A 21,198-nucleotide genomic window follows, 5' to 3' on the forward strand; every position below is an offset into this window, starting at 1 on the left:
GTCAGTTATAAATGTCGTAATTTTAAAACTGGGTACACCAATTCTAACGTAAATAGTGGCAGTTTTAACCGCCACTTTATAACTGTAATAATTCGAATATTAAATATTTAATTTTATTTTTAATATTTATAATAATTTATTTAATTCTATTTTATAATTTGATTTCATAATATTATTTAATTTGATATTATAATTAAACTTTAATTTTATTTTTAATATTTATAATAATTTATTTAATTCTATTTTATAATTTGATTTTATAATATTAATTAATTTGATATTATGTTTCATAATATATATAATTAAGTTATAACATAAACTAATTTCATAATATATTTAAAATTGAGAAATATAATAATCAAAAGATGAGTTCATTCATTCATTGAAATAACAAAGTTGATAATGTCAAACTAATCCAAACAACAAGTAAATTAAATTGTCAAAATGTAAATTGTTTCATTTTCTAAACATATTAGAAGTAAATTCTCAATCCTAGTTTGTCTTACTCCCTCCACTTGATCTTATATTCTGGTTTGGTGATGGAGCACCACTAGCAACATCCGGTGCCTGGAATAAGTTAAAATATGTTTAAAATTAATTGACAATTTTTAAAAAATAAATGAAAACAATATTATAATAAAATTTTAAGTATAGTAATTTATACCTCATTAATAGATGCTTGTACCAAATTTGCTGCCATTGCAGCAAAATGTTCCGGCACGTCTGGTCTAGAAGCAATGTAGGCTAGCATAGTATGCATTTGGCTCCTTACAACTGCAAGTTCTGTTGCCATCTTTTCTACCTTTTCTTCAACATTTGTTGAAGACCCACCACTAGAGGAACCATTATTCATATTGCTTACCCTTGTTGTGGATTTCTTGAAAGCAAGGGTAGGACAAGCTCCATATGAAAGTCCTCTGACCCTCCCTGGATGCTCCTTTCCAAAAATGACACCAACAGGATCATTTGGAGATATATGTGATGCAGTTTCTGGATTTTCCAGCATTAACTCATCAATTTTATCCTACATAAAAATGGAAGCAACCAACTTTAATGTTCGTCTTCCCAAAACAGTCCAAGACAGTATCCAAAATAGCCCAAAACAATCCAAAACAGTCCAAAACAATATATACCCATGGTAGAGACAATATGTTCTCAAAACAGTCTAAAACAGTCCAAGACAATATCCAAAATAGCCCAAAACAATCCAAAATAGTCCAAAACAATATATACCCATGGTAGAGACAATATGTTCCCAAAACAGTCCAAGGAAGTATCCAAAATAGGCCAAAACAATCCAAAATAGTCCAAAACAATATATATCCATGATAGAGACAATATGTTCCCAAAACAATCCAAAACAGTTCAAGACAATATATACTCATGGTAGAGACAAAGTGTTCCCAAAACAATCGAAAACAATTCAAGACAGTATCCAAAATAGCTCAAAACAGTCCAAAATAGTCCAAAACAATATATAGCCATAATAGAGACAATATGTTCCCAAAACAATCCAAAATAGTTCAAGACAGTATCCAAAATAGCCTAAAACAATTCAAAACAGTCCAAAACAATATATACTCATGGTAGAGACAAAGTGTTCCCAAAACAATCGAAAACAATTCAAGACAGTATCCAAAATAGCTCAAAACAGTCCAAAATAGTATATACTCATGGCAGACATAATATGTTCCCAAAACAGTCCAAGACAATATCCAAAATAGCCCAAAACAATCCAAAACAATCCAAAACAGTCCAAAACAATATATACCCATGGTAGAGACAATATGTTCCTAAAACAGTCCAAGACAGTGTCCAAAATAACCCAAAACAGTCTAAGACAGTATCTAAAATAGTCCAAAATAGTCTAAAACAATATCCAAATCAGTATCCAAATCCAAAATAGTATGTCTCAAAAATAGTATATACAGAAAACAATTACTCTGTTCAACATAAAGAAGAAAATGAGAGGTTCAAAACTTATATAATTAGAAGTTACCCCAATCTCCATAGCTTCATCATTAACATACGTGCCATTCTTCCTCTTGTGTGTGATCTTCCACATCTCAGCTCGGCCAATGTTCCTACCAGTCTCAATTTTCTATACATTCCAAAAAGGATAATATAATTACAAAAATACATAATATATTATAAATCAAAATATATGCCAAATTCACAAAGCTACATATATGTAAATATACCAGATTATCCCTCCTTCTTGACAATGCCATAGCTCCACCAGTGTGAGGAATAGTTTGTTTCTTTCTTATCTCTCTATTCCTGTTACACAGTTTCTACACAATAAAATGAAATCAGTTTTTGCAAATTTAAAATCAAGTTGAGTGAGAAATATATGAAATGAAAAGTATGTACCACTGTGGAAGGCTTGAGACGATAATCCACAAATATAGCACACTGCTCCATGTTAAGACCATCTGGAACATTCTTTATCAAGTCATTTCTGCTTAACACTGGGTCATAGAATTCATTCCAGAGCTTGCATCTATACTCCCTCCACAATTTGCCAATTTTGAACATAACATCTCTCTTAGCGAGATCTTCATTTACCATGAAGCAAAAACGACTCTTCAAATAATACAATTGTTAGTCCACATATATATTCAAAAACTGAAATAAGAATGTACATATTTAATGTTTTATTGAATGTAGGGTCAATTACCTTCAGTGCACTCTCCCATATAGTATCCTTGTAAGTATCAGGCACAGATGACCAACTTTCAAAACTTATAGGCAACAATATATGATTTGCTGCTAGCTGTCCACAAACTCCAGCAAGCAAACCACATGCTTCTCCAATGGGTTGAAAGTTATCATCATAGTTGACAACCACACGTGTTCCAATGGGCAAATTATGAGCATCCCTAACCTTGAGCTTCGTTTTCTGAGTAACTCCATGCTCATCTATAAAGTATAATACATTAAGGTATCTGCAATGAAAGTAATTAAATGAAAAAGAAAAACACAACAACAAAATTAACATATGTTTACCTATAGTATCAACAAACCAATAGTGGTTTGAATGTCTGCCTTTTTTTGGTGCCACCCTTTCTGCTTCAGATTCTAATGTATGCGGTTGTGCAGATTGAGGGGTATGTGGTTGTGTAGACTCGGATGTATGTGGCAGTGTAGACTCAGATGTATGTGGTAGTGCAGAGTCAGATGTGTGTGGTTGTGCATACTCAGATGTGCCTTCAGGTTGTGCAGATTGTGAGATTGGTGGTTGAGTAGACTCAGTTTGTGGTAGCGCTGCTGATTCAAAAGTAGGTTGTAAATCTCGTGGTTGTGCAGATTTTGAGATTTGTGGTGGTGTATGTCCATATGCTTGTGGTAATGGAGATCCAATATGTGGTTGACCAGATTTAGTTGTTTGTTGACGTGTAGTTTGAGGCGTGTCATTAAGTTGAACATAGTTCCTCACAGATGTGTCTGAACTATGTCCACCAATTGCCTTAAGCAAGTTCTTAATCCTCTTAGGCTTAGGCATATCTGCACATAAAAAGGAAAGAATAAAATACAAAAACAAGATATAACAATGCATATCAAAGTACATAATCAAATAGATGTGCAACTAACAATAACCATACATGTGCAGTTTTATTAACAGACCAAGCTTATTATTACTCTGACATTGAGTCATTTTCATGAAGTTCGTGATCATTGTTGTCCTCGTTTAATAATTCATCATCTTCATCATCCCTAAACAATGGCAAATGTTCAGACTCGCTGAAAAAATGGTTTAAATCTTGTTGTGGACATGGTTCCAGTTCACAAACTTCATTATCTCCTTCTCCCATATCATACAAGTCTCGTGGTTTCAAGTGGACGACAATTTTCCAATCCTTGTTAACTTCATCATTAACATAATATACCATTTCAGCTTGTGAAGCTTCAATATATGGATCATGCTCCTCACGATCTCCCATGTGAATTAATCTTGAAAAATTAATAGAAGTAAAACCCCACGGATCCTTTCTAAGCCCCCTATCTCTTGTGGTGTCAGCCCGTTTACATTTGAACAATGTCACTTTAAAACGACCATAGTAATTAAGCTCAATTATATCTTCTAATTTTCCATAGTATGCCAAATCCGCTTCCCTAATGTTTTGATCAGCCATACTTGCAACACATGATGTTGATGAAGTTAAGTAAACTCCACTGTTTTGGGTTTTTAACCCATGTTCTCGACTTTCGGTCCTAAACTTGAATCCATTTACATTGAAGGCAGAAAATCTTCTAGCATGTGGAGTCGGACCTTGAGATAGATACTTAAGATCATTTGACACTGTACTTGAAATGTCTGGGTTATTAATCTACAAAAATAAGGATTGAATGTGTGAACATATGTTACAAACTTTAATAAAACAATTATAAAAACAGTTTCTACGTACCCTTTGAGGAAACCAATTCATGAAATCCTTATTAACAATCCTTTCTATCTCTATATTTGAAATTCTTCTCCCTCTAAACCTCCTTCGCAAATGACTTTTAAATTCCCTAAGAAAATAATCATAACCAATGTGTTACTAATGATTCCATTAAGAACACATTTTGAATATAATTAAATTTATAGTTGTGTTAACACTCACTGAATGAAAGGGGTAACTTCAGGGCAATTAAATAACACATATCGATGTGCTTGAGTTCTTTGCATGGTTGACAACTCAAAAGTTGAAGAGGCACTTACTACTCTACCAATTGGTGGGAAAATGGTACTCAATTGTGGCATATTTGTATTACAAGAATCATCCACACGTGAAGGCCTGTTACTTCTTGTCTCAACCCCTTCCATATATTCAGAGGTAAAGGTCAGAACCTCTTCAGCTAGGTATCCTTCGGCAATGGAACCTTCAGGTTGTGCCTTGTTTCGAACATATGATTTTAAATGTCCCAAATACCTATAAAATAATTTTTCAATTAGGATAATCAAATATGAAGCTTAAAAAAACTTCAAAATCTATGTGTGCCAAAAACATTTACCTTTCTATGGGATACATCCAACGATAATGAACCGGGCCTCCAAGTTTGGCCTCACCAACTAAGTGACAAGTTAAGTGCACCATAACTGTAAAAAAGGTAGGAGGGAACAACATTTCCATGTGGCAAAGAGTTTCAATGATGCGGGACTGAAGTTTATCAAGTTCGGTTTGGCTTAAACTTTTGCCACATAATTGTCGAAAAAATGAACATAGTTCTACTATCACTGCAGTCACATTGTTTGGTAAAACATTACGTATGGCAATGGGTAGTAAATGTTCCATAAGAATATGACAATCATGACTCTTAAGGCCAAAAATCTTTCCAGCTTTCAAATCAATACACCTTGAAATATTACTCGAGTATCCATCTGGCATTTTCACATCTTTCAGTGTTTGTAAAAACGTTTTTTTCTTTGGTTTTGACAATGAAAACACACTTGGCCGAAATCTTCCTCTTTCATCTGACCAAAGTTCATTCCTTATACCCATTTCTTTAAGTACCTTTCGGGCTTTTAAATTATCTTTTGATTTCTTAGGGTCATTGAGTAATGTATACAAAACATTGTCACAAACATTTTTTTCAATATGCATGACATCTAGACAATGGTGTAACAAGTTTGTCTCCCAATAAGGAAGATCAAAAAATATACTTCTCTTTTTCCATTGTTCTGCTCCAACAACTTCAAGAACATTCTTTCCCCGACCCCTTTTACTTGTATCCGTAGGTTCTAATGGTTTTCCAAATGTAACATTGATACCCTCAACTTGTTTAAATATGTCTGACCCTGACAAATGTTCTGGTGCTTCCCTTAGTTCAGTTCTTCCGTCAAAAAGAGAACGAATCAATCTGAATCTATGTTCTTTATGTAAAAATCGACGGTGTCCCATAAAGCTGTATTTGCCCCTATACAACAAAGAAGACTCAGTGTCAAAGTTACAAGTTGGGCAAGCAAGACCAGTGTGCGTGTTCCATCCAGATAAATTGCCTAGGCCAGGGAAGTCACTAATTGTCCACAACAAAGCCGCTCGCAATGTAAACATTTCTTTTTTCGAATAATCAAAAGTTTGCACTCCATCGAACCAGAGCTCCTTTAATTCTTTTATGAGTGGTTGTAAGTATACATCAATGTCGTTTCCTGTCATTTGTTTTCCAGGAATTATCATGGATAGGATAAAAGAGGTTTGCTTCATACACTCCCAAGGAGGACGATTGTATGGGATGAGGACTACTGGCCATATACTATAGCTTGTACTCATGGTTCCGAAAGGGTTGAAGCCATCACTAGCTAAGCCCAGTCGTACATTTCGAGGATCATTTGCAAATTCTGGATGTAATACATCAAATGCTTTCCAAGCCTCGGAATCTCTAGGATGCCTCATCAACCCATCCTGGTTATCCTCTGATGCATGCCATGTCATAGATTCAGTTGTCTTAGAACTCATAAACAATCGTTGCAATCTTGACTTCAATGGAAAGTAACGCAAGATCTTTGCATATTGTTTCTTATCTTTATCTTTCCACTTAGACATTTTGCACCGTTTACATTCTTCTAAGCTTTCATTCTCTTCACCCCAATATAGCATGCAATCTTTTGGACAAGCTGGTATTTTGACATAATTAAGACCAAGTTTGTTAATCACATTCTTGGCCTCATAAAATGAGTTAGGAAACTTAGCATGTTCAAATGCGTCCTTTAGCAAGTTTAGAATCATGGTCATTGCTTTATCACTCATTCTACACATGCATTTTATATGATACAACTTCAACATGAATGATAACTTTGAATACTTGGTACAACCTTCATATAGTGGTTCATTATTGTCCTTCAACAACGCATCAAAGTTTGTATTTCCTTCACCATGCAACATATCATCTTGTACACCATCATCTTGAGTACCCTCATCAATGTGATCATCGTGGTGCCCCACAAACCCAAATGCATCGTTCAACATGTCTTCCATTGGATTATGAGATTCTATGACATCTTCAATGACATGCGCACTTGGAACAACCACAGACTCATTTCCACTTAGTCCTTCACCGTGCATATACCAAGTTTGGTAGTTTTGAGGAAAAGTGCTACATGTTAAGTGTTCTTGAACTACATCCCTTGTTTGCCACTTATTGAAACCACACTTTGAACACGGACACTTTATGACAAGACCATTAGCATGTCCAAATGCAAATTCCAAAAATTCATTCAAACCATTTGCATATTCAATGGTGTTTCGTGGTTTAGAAATCCAACTTTTATCAATTGGCATGACTACAAAACAAAACACCATAACAAAAAATTACTTACATAAATGTGTTAACTACATAAAATAGTTAATCAGAACCTACACTTACCAAACTAGCTTTTGGTAAATTTTATGGGTCACACAAACAAAATTTTAATTATACAACCAATCTATACGCTTCAAAACAGATCTGGATGGTTGAATATAAAGTTAGATCCAAACCAATTTGCAAGTTGGTTTGGATCAATTGTTGTCTCTATGAATTTCTTAATCATTCTATAAATAATCATTATCAAATAACCATTATAAATAACCATTATCATTCTATAAGCTAACACAATGCAATCAAAATTTAAGTACGTGCAGGTCATCTTCAAATTAATGAAACTAAGTCTGTAAAGGCTAATATATAATAAAAGTTGAAGTAAGACATGAACCCTTGCTTTTTGTAGTTAACCATTCATATAAAAACCGACTCATGCTTAAGTAGAATAAAAATAAATGGCTAAACCTGTAATAAATTCCTGGGGTTGAACCTGAATTTGCAATATTATCCAGGAACAGTATGGTGTAAGAAATAAAATAGACCTGCAAGAAAACAAAAAAAAATAACACGTTACACATTGGAAAATACATAAAAATAACCTTTAAGATATAATTTTTAAACAATGCAGACATACAAGAACAAGTTGAGATAATTCATTTTATAGAGTTCAATGGTGTCAATTGATCCAAATAAAATACTATGAATAATTTCTATTCTGCCTCTACAATTTCTGCTATGAATAATTTGAAACAGCTGGGGTTGAGGTTTCGCTTTCTTGGTGGTACGGTAGTAGTTTTTTTGATGATGTTTCTTTGCTTCCTTAAAGCTACAACAGGTAGCAAAGGGTGTGGTTTTTAAGTAGTGAATGGCAAAGAGGATCTGCAGGTAGGGGTTTTTTCTCTGGGCCCTGGTAAGTTTTTTTCCGGTCTTATGCATGGCAGACAGCAAATGCTATAATGGTTTCTGTTGTGGGAGGGCCTGGAGGTGTGCAGATGGTTATGAGGGGCATTGGATAAATGGGAGGTGTTGTCTTACGGCTCAGGCTCAAACAATAGGAAGCAAGTGTAATAACTAGTACTTAATGGGGTGGTTTTTTGTTTTCAGCTGCTTTTTTAAGCATTGGACTTCTCTGTTGGCAGATTTCTCCCCTTGGTGGATGATTAATCCTTATGTGGAAATGTTGAGTAAGTTTGGTAAGGGTTGGTGGCAGGAGTAGTATCACTAGTGGTTATATCTAGCTACACTTATGGGAAGTTTATTCTCTTTTTTGTGGTCATAATCTTTTGAGCATGCTGGTTTTTACAGGAAAAGCCTTGATCAGGGAAATAAAAGTGCTAGCACACAATCACCCTGTGCCTGCTGTCAAAAACGTTGTGTGCAGGTTTTTTCTGCATAATTTTAGCAGCAACCTTGGTATTTTCCCACTTTCTTAGCTTTTCTTCACCCAAATTCTATCTTAAAGGATCCAATCAATAATCCATAACTCACATTCATGTTCCCTTCATGTTCCTATACTGCTTTGGGACCAAACCCAACACAAAAAAAACAATGGATCACTGTCACTGTTTAAGCAAATTCTCGTGAAGCAACTTATCACATGCACAGAAAAAAAGTCATTGCTTCCAAGTTGTTTACATCTAGTTTATTCATAATTTTATTTGATGGAGCATTTGATGGGCATATACTTTTATCAAAGCATAAAACTGATTGATTCTTCCACAGGAATATTACGGGCCTCTTCCTTTTACCCCGATCATTACCAACCCAATAACCTACACATATGGTCTAAAGAAACTATTGTTTAAGGTCCCCTCAATACCACAATTCAGCACTCATTATGTTACTTGTGCAGTAAAACCAAGTATAATAAAAATGATGGTGGCAACGTCTAAGAATTTGAATCCAAAGTTGAACCTCCCTTCCACACTCTAGTTTACTGATATGTAGTGACTTCACATTCTTCATCTTCCATGACCCTGCATGAACCAGCAACGGTTGTTGACATCCAATATACCTTACATGGCCACCTGCAGGGTTCATTAACAATGTTCCATTCCTTATTTCATTTGCATACCCAACACAAACGCTCTACACCCTTGCTACCATTCTTTCAACCATACTTCCATTCTGTTTCCATTCTTCTATATTCTACATTCCAGCAGCAGACCACAATTTGATTTGTGTACTTCTACATTCCAACGTATACACACCAACAAATTGAATGATTAAAACAGAATTTCTGCAACCAAATTCAAGATCCTTTCTCCATGTAGCTCCCAAGGTGATCGTGCATACCACTTGCTCTGCTCCACACACAAAACCTCATAATTAAAGCTTCTTGCAAATGCTGCTACCGCCACTCTACCTTGACCTGCACAAACCACACCAGCATTCTTTGTCTAACATCAACCAAATGCTGCTACCGCCACTCTACCTTGACCTGCACAAACCTCACCAACATTCTTTGTCTAACATCAACCAACTTCAAACCTCCCTTTTACACCTCCAATCGGCTTCTACCTCCAAGTCTGGCATCAGAGTTACCTGGAAGCCACCTAGCAAACCCGATCACCCTTGGAGCAGCACCTTCAGCCAGCACCTGCTCTGTTTAACTCTCAAATGAGTGATATGGAAACTCTCAAAGTGAATTAAGAGATCCTTGTGCTGAACAGAACCACAAAATCCAAACCAACGAAGTTATTGGTTTCTAAAGAAGAAAAAGATCTCATTGAGAGATAATGAGCATTCCTTCCACCAACGAATCCCAAATCTGCTAACGATTTTAACCTATAACAATTTCAAAAAATACACTCCCAAGACAGAGGTTTAGGGTTTCGTGAGCACAGACCTGAAAAACCTGGCGCGAAGGCGACAATGGCGGACTCAGGGTTTCTTGAAGGTCAGAGGAACAACCTTGAGCGGAGCGGTAATGGCGGACAGAGGGTTTCGTGAAGCTCGCCTGAGGGTTTCGTGGGTCGTGAAGGTTGCGTTAGCGGAGAAGGAGAACAGAAGGTGAAGGTTTCATGAAGACACTACAAGACGGTTTCCAAAGTGGGAGACAATGTTGGTTTCCAAAGAAGAGGAAGACAAAATGCTGCTGGTTTCTTGAAGACACGAGGGAGAAGAAGTTGGTTTCCAAAGTGGGAGACAAGGTTGGTCCAAAGAGTGGGAGACAAGGCTGGTCAAAGGCTGGTCAAAAACAAAATTAATTTTTAACAAATTTTTAATTTTTTTTTAAATGAAAATAAAGAGGAATGGTATAGGAGGGAAAGCAAAAGCGGGAATTTTATTTTGGAGGATAATTATGGCGGTTAAAAATGCCATATTCTAAAGGATCATTGTGGCGGTTACTAAAATGTCGTATTATACGGCAGATTGTGGCGGTTATTAATAACCGCCATATTAAAACCGCCGCATTATACAAGTTTTTTTGTAGTGTATGAAGCTCTCCTTTCTCCTTGATGCTTGTGTCCTTTTATAGGCTTTTCACCTCCAAGGATCTTGAGAGAATATTGTAGTTTATATTTTGTTAACCGTTTCCAAGTTTCTATCTTTCCATAATTCTTGTATTTTGCAGAAGATTTGCTTCCAATTCTGTTTCTGAGATATTGTAGATTTTATTTTCTCTTTCTTCTCCTCAGAATTTGTTTCCTGTTTTGGTTCAAGAAGCAACTTGGACTTTTGCATATTTGGCCCATTCACAAAGGTAGATGCTTCCTCTGGATAATTTACTCTAAAAATACAAAATTAACAATAATAATAGTTAAGGCCCAAATAAACCCAATTATAAGAATATTAATTAAAACAATGGATTTATTTATTATTATAGTCCAATAATCTATGAATAAGGCTAGTGAGTGTGAATAAATATATGCTCATCACTATTCAAGAACTTCTCTAATTTCTCTACTACAATATTTCACGAAAGGATTAGATTTGGTGAGGTCGAGTATTACACACTTTGCTACATCTTACTTAACATTAGGGTGCCTTCATGTGAATAAGGAAGCTTTAATTGAAATGCTTACTAGTATTGAATGGAAGTCTAGCAGGTTTGTTAAAACAAATAATGGTAAAATAATTACAAATATGGTTTTAGGTAAGGATTTTTTTTTAAGAATATGGGTGCATTACCTCTAATTGAAGTGCTTTAATTGGTTAATTTGGTCAAAAGCCAGTCACGGGGTTCCTTATGAAACAATAGACAACCCTAAAGAGAAGATACAAAAGGCTTTCATTTCTATAAAAAAAAGTTATTCAATCTAACTATCTATATATTTGTCTATTAATATATTTTGGTTAGTCATTTGTCTTTGTGGAAAATCATTGAGGAAAGGTGGAAAACTAACTCTATAGGTCTTTGCATGCTACAAGATATTTTCTTAACCCTTGCATTATCGACTCAAATTTAAAAAGATTTGAGAGTGAAACAATGTTTAATGAAATATAATAATTAGGATTGTTGGGGATGAGGATGAACAAACTTTCATTGATGTTAAAAAAATTAGCTAAATATTTTTGGTTGTCCATTGACTACTAGGTCAATTATTTTAATGACTCCAGCAAATTAGTGGGAGTCTTATGTTGATGAGTTCCCTAAACTTTCATGTATTAAGCTTGACATGTAGCTCCTCTGAATGTGAGCGTAACTCATGTTCCTTTGAGATGATAAGTTAATGTTAAAATATATCTTTATAAAAAAAATTACTAGTCCACTACTTTCTTATCATATTTGTCTTCGCATTTGTTTAAGTTCACACAAAGAGAATAAATAGGCTTAAACAAAGCACAATGAATTATGTTGTTTTTGTTATGGCTAATTCAAAATTAGCTAAGAAGCAAACAAGAAAACCAACTCAAATTAATAAGACGATTATTCATCCAACGAAGAGGGGATTACAAAAGACGAGCATTAGCAAAATGAACAATTGGATTTTGATGAAAAATTTGGTTCGAGTCAAAGTTGAGGAGGATGAAACTTTACATCATCATGATTTAGGCATGTATGGATAAAGGAAATGTAAATGATGGAGTTGAAGGTCTCTTTGCAGATTATGAATTTAACTTATGGTTTCGGATAGATTATTATTTTACTACTGTTTTATAACTATGAAGGAGTTACTCCTATGTAACTAGAAATTACAACTAATGATGTATTATTTTATATATTATGAAATTCAATTTTGAATTTTGAGTAAGATGTATTGATTTTCTGTGTGAATGTATAAATTTCATAAAATTTGTAGGATCTTATGATCCATATTACAATCTCCCAATTCCTTTCTTGAACTTGAGTAAGATCTCAATTTTGACTACCATGCTAACTAGTATTGCAAAAGAATTATCACACTTACACTTGCAACAATTAGCTACATAGAACACCCATATTCACATAATAAACTAAATGTTTTGTATGGACAATGATTTATATGCTATAGTACATTGTTAGTGGCAACTCTTAGTAAAAGAAAATACCAGATGGCTAAAGGAAGATCTGGAAACAAAGTTAGTATGAGAAAACCAAAAGTATGTGTTGGAGATTCCACATCGATTAGAGATAAAGACATTTCATAGTATATAAGTGGGTGCAAACCTCACATTATAAACCAGTTTTATGAGTTTGAGTTAGGCTTAAAATTCACTTCTCAATATGGTATCAGAGTCCTTTCGAGTCTATCCTAGGAAGAGTTTGTTGGACTTATTAGGTCACCTGCTATCAGGCTACTATCGGACCACCCATAATATATAGTCTCACGCACGAGTTGGCAGTCTCGGTGTGAGGGGGTGTGTTGGAGATCCCACATCGACTAAAGATAAGGACATTTCATAGTATATAAGTGGGTGAAAACTTTACTTTAAAAGTCAATTTTATGAGTTTGACTTAAACTTAAAGTTCACTTATTAATAGTATGCAAAAGCAAACTTAACAAATAACTATAAAAAGAGTACTCGTGCACCTTTTGAATGGAGTTAACAGATAAGATATTACTTGGGACATCCACTTTAATTAATTCTAATTGTGATGAGACCAATGAAGTGCATGAAATCAATGGATCTTCTAGCAATGAAGTTACTAATTGAGGGAACTAATGCTACTGTTACATGGTAGATTAAGTGAGCGTAAAACATTATGAATGTTTTGAAGGGATTCAGAGATTAGGAATTATAAATTTGTAGTACAAATTTTTTACTTTGCCCTCTGGTCTCTTACTTGTGCATATTTATACATTCCATATTTAATATAATTTTTTTCTTGTTGATAAAAAATGGATAAATTCTTAAATGACTTATTTGCTATATGTTATATAAGTTGTCTAGAATATAAAAAAAAAAACTTGTTGAATAGTATGTCAAAATAAAAATTAGTTAGCAACAGAGTAAAACCTATAAGAGAAGAAAATAGAAGTGAATGAAAGATGTGTTTTTAAAGAAGAGTAACCACATATATTTAAAGGAAAAAAAAAACTTAACTTACCCGATCATATGTTCCCACAAGGTTACACATCCAATTGTGAGATGTGAATAGCAATGATTCCATCCCATAACATCCAATTCTGAAAAATCAAAGAAACTAAATGAGATTTAAATGATTTATAATAATCAAAGACAAATAAATTAATAAGTAAAAAAAAAATCTAAAACCTTTGTTACATTATCCATAGCAAATTCAACTTAAACATGAAAACAAAAAAATCTAAATAAAGCTTATAATTGAATGCCTACAAGGGTCACAACTCTTATTATACTCAATTTAAAGAAGTACATGAATAATCTAATATATAAACCTTTCTGAAAGACTATAAATTAAACAATGTGGAAGTTGGTGTTTTGAAATACTTAAATTACAACAAATTAAAGTAGTACACATCTGTAGGTTGATTATCCATTAAAAATTCAATTTCCCTGGTCTGACTTTAATGATATTTAATTTCTACTACAAAATTTTTATTACTTTTTTAGGATAAGTATAGTTTCTTAATTTAAAACTAAACATTCACTAAATTCCCAAGCCATTAGATTCGACGTTATCCAAATTCTTCAAGTCAAGAAAAATAGACAAATTCTATGAATTTTTTAAAATGTAATAATAACTTATTCATATTTAAAGATTGACCAAGTTTAAGAACGCTAAATTTAGTTCCTATCTACTAACTTTACGACAAACTATTTATACTATAAAATTTATAGTGAATATTGTTTTAAAGATTAGAATCCTCTAAAATAAACACGTACATTCTAAAAGATAAATTATATTTATAATTAATGGTTAAAAATTTAACAATTAAAACATTATTATAAAACTATATGCATGCTGTAACAAAATTTGCAATTAATCACACTTTTAAAAATTTGGTTTTTTAAATAATAGTTGTTCTGATACCTTATCTTCTACACTGCTCATCTTTCACTTTTAAAAAATTGCTTTTATCAAAACTAATTATACTAATGTTTAACAAAAAATAATACTTATTAACGAAAAATAATTTCAACTGCAAATATGTAGATATTTAATCCAAGTTATTTCAGGTTAATGAAAAATATATAAAAATTTGTGTCTTAATTATGCAAATACATTACAAGAAAGTTTTTCTGTCTATTAATTGTTTGGTAACTGATTTGTTGACAACCCACATATTTTTCACTCCCACTCTACAACAAATCTTACTACTTTCATATTTTCACATGATTTAATTTATATTTTAATTAAAGAACTTAATTCAATATATTATTATTATTATTATTATAATAAGGATGTAAATTTAAAAGAATTTTTTCCTAATTGTTTTTAAACTAAGTTTTTTTATCAACAATAAATAAATGAATTAAAAAAAAGAAACTATTTTTTTTATCAAAAATAAATACATGAATTAAAAAAAAAAACAGACAGAAAATATGTAAGAATCTTGCAGCTTAAATGGATTTAATACAGAGAGAAATAGAAAAATGTCTGAGGTGAAACTTTTTCAGCTTTCATTATTTGAGAAGTTCACTTTCATGAGCAATAAATTCTTTAAACCATGTAAACAATTTGTAATAAATATTAATTTAAAGTCCAGAGGTGAAAGGAACAGAAGTGCTGGGTATCCAGGAGTTGCCAGCAATGAAGTTTGCAACGGTGAAAGGTGTGGCCTGTGATGCAGCAGTGAGAGCATGGTAACCCTTCCAAGTGACCCTATTGGCAGTGTTGGAGCCAGGACCAGTGTTTGCATATTCTGCATAATACAAAGTGTCCAAAGCAAAGTTACCATCCCATTCCATCCAACCAGCAGGGTTGATCAAACTGTCAAGGTTGGTCTTCATGAACACTGTTCTTGAGTACTTCTGCCAGGGCCTCCCAAGGTATGATTTCACAGAACTAGGGTTGAAGCCTGAGGCACCAGTGACCTTGGAGTTGTGGATGATGATTCCAGTGTTTTGGTTAGGGTCAGTTCTACCCTGAGCAGTGACTGTGATGGTTCTCTGAGGAGGGGTTCTTGCATAGATGTTGCAGTTCTGCAATACCACAGCAGCATTGCCAAAGATGAAGTCCACTGTGCCATAGACATCACATTCTCTGTAGAATTGCCTCTCTGAATGCACATACAATGTGTCTTGATAACCCTCAAAACTGCATCTGTAGAACACTGAGAGATCTGACCCAGAACGGAATGCCACTGCTTGGTGATTTGCTGCTCCTGCAGTGTTTCTGAATGTGATGTCTTGAGCAATAAATCCATCACCCACAGCAGCTGAAAAAACGAGTTCAATTAAATTACAATAATTTCTATTCATAATAATTACAATAATTACATATATATAAATTTTACTATAATTATTAATTATAATAAAATTCTTGTTAACAAATATTCTAATTAAAGATATTACTGACTAAAAAATTATAATTATTTTATTTAAAAATAATGTAAAACATATTAAAATTTATTCTCTTTAATTAATTTTTTTAACCAATACCCTTAATATTTAATTTATTCCAAAAAATATATATATCACTACCAGAAAATCATTAAATAGAAACTAATTTTAGATAAAAAATAATAATTTTATAGTGACCAAATTAGAAACTATTTTGGAGACTAAATTTTTTATTTATTTTTACATTAGTTTCTACTATTGTTAAATAGTTTCTAAATTGGTATCTAATTAGCTACCAAGGTTTTAACTACCAATTATTTAGATTCTAAATTTGGTAGAAAAACGTTATAACTAATTAGATACCAATCTAAAAATCATTTAACAATAACAAAAACTAGTTTAAAAATCAAAATTTTTTTAATCTCCAAATGGTATCTAAACTATAGCAACTAATTATTAGTTTTTCTAAAATTAGTTTCTAATAATGATTTTATTGTAGTATGCATATATTCAACCCAATTGAATGCCGTACCAACTACTTTTATCTACTTTTGAATTGTTCAATTTAATATGAATTAATAAAGATTTGATATTCTACTTAATCTAGGTTCTGAATCTTGAAGTTATAGAATATATGAAAGTGGGTACCATGCTTTGGTTTAGTAATCAAAGATGATGAATGCAGCTTTTTAGAACGGTCCATGAAAAAGAAAATATAATAATCTAGAAGCAGCATGCCTCATGTCTCTTTCTATTCTTTTCACCACTGAAAGTCAAACTTCAATTACAAAAACTCAATAATTTAAGCTTCTTGTTAACCCCAAATTACTTCTAGGACTAGTTTTATGTGTGCCCCTTATATTTTTCAAGCCACCATTTCAACTCTACCAAACAAACATGAGGTTAAAGAACCTTATATTTTCTCGATTCCAATGGGAAAACAGAACATAAATGTCTCTTTCACTTTTTTTTATTTATCGGCAAATGATGTCTCTTTAACTTGCAACAGGTTAAAATAATTATCATTAGTTCCCATTTCTGTGATACATTTCTTTTTACCGAATGGACAACATTTAATTATATTTTTAGAAAGATAAAATTTTGACAAAATAATTGAATATAGCATCAGATATTGTAAAATTATAGAATATTTTACCACGAAAAAAAAAAATAGAAGCAAATATATCATAAATGTCTCATGGTGGAGCTCCACCAACTACTCAAATGCTAATCAAGATAATATGAAACTTCTCTCTCTCTTTCTCTAAATATATATATATATATATATATATATATTTATATATAATGAAATCTTAATAGATATACTGTTACAATAATAATAATAATTATTATTTATAAATTTTCTTTTGTCTGTATCGAAAAAAAATCTATTGTTGGCAAGGACACAGCTATATTTATAATTAATTATGAGTTCAACGTACAGCTATATTAAAATATGGCTGTTATTTCCTTTACTGACAAATGTGATCTGAATCATGATTTTTTTCATTCATAGGTATTAAAACGTAGTTTATCTTTCTTTTCCCTAACAAATAAAGATGTATAAAGTAAAGTTGATGTGTTAACCAAATATTATTTCTATGAAGTATTAGGTTCTCCATCAAGGCAATCCTTAATGAATTTAGAGAAAAAAAAGTAACTTTATTAAACTCAATTATGTATTGACAACTTTTATATTAGTGTTATGTAATCTAATATTGTTATTATGCATAATAATTACTTTAAAAATTGTGTTTAAATTTTTTTTTTTAAGAAAATACATCGGTGTAAAAATATATACAGTGTATAAAAATAAAATTGATTGTAAATCAGAAAATAAAAGTATTTACACACATTCATTTATCGTTGTAAATTAGTCAGTCTGACTTGTTCTTGCGTTAAAAAGTAAGAGAATATTTAAGTAAAGTAAAGTCTTTTTATGTACCTGAAGTTTTTTGTTAATTAATAAATTTACGCTTCTAAATTAAATAGAAAGTGTTATGATCTTGATTAATGAACCAGTAATATATGCCATGTATTAAATATATCTTATCTCTAATAAATTATAATAAAGCATCATTAATTTGGTGATAAAAGAAATGAAGTTAAAGTGAGAGAGATACTTACCAACAGTGGCTGAACGGAAGGTTGTGGAGCCACCTCCAACACTTTTGCTACCTGTGATTATCGTTTTTCCAATTCCATCTCCGACCAACATTATATTCTTTGATTTGATCTCAACTTGTTCATTGTATACTCCACTCTTCACATATATCACATACCTTCCACTGCTACTCGATGGAGCAGCATCAACAGCAGCTTTCACTGTTGTGTACTTTCCAGAGCCATCTTTGGCCACAACAACATTAGCTTGAGAAGCAGCAGAAGATGATTGCAACAACTTTCTATCACCTGGCTTCACCCATGTAGGGTACCCCTCTTGGCTACTTGGTGGTTTGAAGGGGTAATTGGAATCCTTGTTGAGAGAGAGGGTGTTGCTTAATAACTTTGTGACATTATTGGACATCAAGGGTAGCATGTAATCTTGGACACCAAGTTCGTACAACCCGGCTCTGCATGTTTCCAGGTTTGTGAGGGCTGTGCTGAGCCATGTTTGTGTGTCGGTTTGGGTGCATTTGGTGTAAGGGTCAAGAGTTTTGTTGAGTCTTTGAATGGTGTAGTCGTAGAGTTCAATGCAATCGGTCCATGCAGATTTTTCATGGACGTTGCGGCACTTTGGCCCTATGGAATGGGTGTTTAGTTGGCCCCTTTCTGCTCTCTCTAGGGCAAGTTGAAGGGAAACTTGGAGAAAATCGGATTTGCTTTTGATGGGTTTGTTGAAGGTATGGCTGGTCAAGTAGTACTCACAAGGTTGAGGGTAAGGGGTTTGGTTGCACCATGATTGAATATCTTTGAATGAGTAAGAGAAGGCAATGGAGGAAAATAGAAAGGGAACAAGTAGAAGGGTTATTATTACTGAGGAAAATGAAGATGATAATGATGCCATAGTCACCACTAGCCCTATGGCAACACTTTGTTTTTCTTTGAGGGGGTTTAGAATGGGAGGGTTTTTTGGGATGAGGATATGTGTGGGGTTGATGTCCTAAACTAAAGGGCTTTATATAGAGGAAAAGAAGGTGGTTTGAAGGACCATTATGGATGAAAAGCTGTAAACTAGGGACTGCTCACCATGTCTTACTTTTCTAAATCATTTTTGTATAACTCTATTTTCATGCACGTCTGTTGGATCATTAGTGTAGCAACTTTTGCAATTTATTAATTCATATAACATATTTAAGTTGGGTTCTATACTTTTCTTTAGCAATATTATGGAAAAATTTGGAGAAAGAAAATGAATAATGGATAATATGTATCTAACTTTGACCTTAAGAAAGTGCTGACTTGTCCCAATAGCGGCAATAATCATCCAATAAAACGCGTTATAGTTATATAGTATCTTTATTTTTGTATAATAATCTATATATATTATATCTTATGCTAAGTGAATAATCTTACTTGTTGAGCTTTATTTTCTAGGTTACTAGAATTGCCAATTCTTTGCTAAATTGTTCTGGCCACAAGCAGGCAAACTGTTTTGATTTGTACTTGTCAACGAGAAATGGCCTCATGCACATCACACACTAATATAAATATATATTTATATATAGAAGTCTTGGGCTTATTAGAAAGAGAACTATTGGCATGAAACTTTCAAAATATATTCGTTATTGAGTTTGAAAAGGCATTATTTAATGGTAAAATATGTGAAAATTGACCCTTTGGTTTCAGTGATTCCACCATTTGTGTGTGTTTGTCTTGGTTGCACATCACATATATGTTCCTATTGATGGGAAAAATACAGTGTTGAGGAGAGTTTCTTGCTAATTTCCTGTTAAGCGATGAAATATCTGTTTACATGTTCGTTGACTTTGGGACAGTGATTTATAGGGTTGCTTCTTTGAAAGTTAAAACTTTTGAGGAATTATATATATATTTATATATATTCACACACACACGTTAAAAGAAATTGAAGTTCCTGTTTGTTACTTTATATACGTGTTAATTAAACAAAAACGTTCAATTGATTCATAGATATATTGAAAAAAAAAACAAAGTTAATTACAATGAAAAATTATAATTATAAAAAAATAAAGATATATTAATAATTAAACCTATTAATTTGATCCAACTTATGGGACTTGGTCTTGATCCCGATTCACATGAGGCTGGGTTAACCCCACACATCATTACAAATCTCACAAAAGAAAAAGTTTATAGAGTCAAAATGTTAACAAAAATCTCATGGATCACCACCAATCCATGGAACTGTTTTTCTAAAGAAAACAATATTATCTAAAACTAAAAATCAATATCAAACCCAATTCAGGTTGTTCAAGGAAAGTGAAATTGTGAATATATGGTTGTGCGTTTGGATAGCCGTTGTTGGAGAATTGTGGAAACAAAGGAACAAGATTTTTAGGAACGGAACAAAGATCATAGTGAAATCTTTATGATGGTTCAGCCAAAGGTTTGGTCGTGGGTAACTGCAAAGGTTAGACTAGCTTGTTTTTCTTATTCAGATTGGTGTCTTGAACCACTAGTTTTGCATGAGGTTTGTTATTAAAAATTCAAGTGAGTTAAGCGTTGGTCGATGTTCTTGAGGATCTGTGTGTGGTTTGAGTTTTTTGTACAAGGGTTGAGGTATCCCTGAAATACTTCCATTATTTATTATTTTTTTGCCGATAAAAAAAAATCAATATCAAGCCAAAGGTTTATATAGGCAAGGTTCGGTGAGACTTGGGTCAAGTTACCTTAGACCAAAACCATGTCAAGCTAATCGAGCTACACCCAAAGTCGAGGTCAGGCCAAGTCGAGTCAGGTCTAGTTGGGTTAGACACAAGTCGTGTCGTGTCAGATTGAGCTCAAGTTAGGTTAAGTCTGATCAAGCTAAGTCAGGTTGGAATGAACCTAACTCAGGTTGAGTCGAGCTAAGTCTAAGAAGGTTGGGTTGGGTTAAATTCAAATTAGGTTAGGTTGGATTTGGCCTAAGTTACATTGAAC

At 33.0% G+C, this 21,198-nt stretch overlaps 2 protein-coding genes across 2 annotated transcripts; both read right to left on the bottom strand.

Annotated features, from left to right (window-relative positions):
* Positions 1-382: 382 nt before the first annotated feature.
* Positions 383-15,108, bottom strand: LOC137818903 (uncharacterized). Its single transcript, XM_068622556.1, has 9 exons — positions 13,760-15,108; positions 7,750-7,826; positions 3,010-3,507; positions 2,681-2,922; positions 2,374-2,586; positions 2,202-2,294; positions 2,000-2,101; positions 665-1,024; positions 383-567 (listed from the first exon to the last, which is right to left on the bottom strand). The coding sequence occupies exons 1-9, from the start codon at positions 13,825-13,827 to the stop codon at positions 493-495; spliced, it is 1,728 nt and encodes a 575-aa protein (XP_068478657.1). The 5' UTR covers positions 13,828-15,108; the 3' UTR covers positions 383-492.
* A 125-nt stretch (positions 15,109-15,233) lies between these two features.
* Positions 15,234-19,438, bottom strand: LOC137818904 (pectinesterase 2-like). Its single transcript, XM_068622557.1, has 2 exons — positions 18,265-19,438; positions 15,234-16,013 (listed from the first exon to the last, which is right to left on the bottom strand). The coding sequence occupies exons 1-2, from the start codon at positions 19,142-19,144 to the stop codon at positions 15,331-15,333; spliced, it is 1,563 nt and encodes a 520-aa protein (XP_068478658.1). The 5' UTR covers positions 19,145-19,438; the 3' UTR covers positions 15,234-15,330.
* Positions 19,439-21,198: the final 1,760 nt, after the last annotated feature.

Source organism: Phaseolus vulgaris, chromosome 10 (assembly GCF_000499845.2).
Source record: "Phaseolus vulgaris cultivar G19833 chromosome 10, P. vulgaris v2.0, whole genome shotgun sequence".
NCBI lineage: Eukaryota > Viridiplantae > Streptophyta > Magnoliopsida > Fabales > Fabaceae > Phaseolus > Phaseolus vulgaris.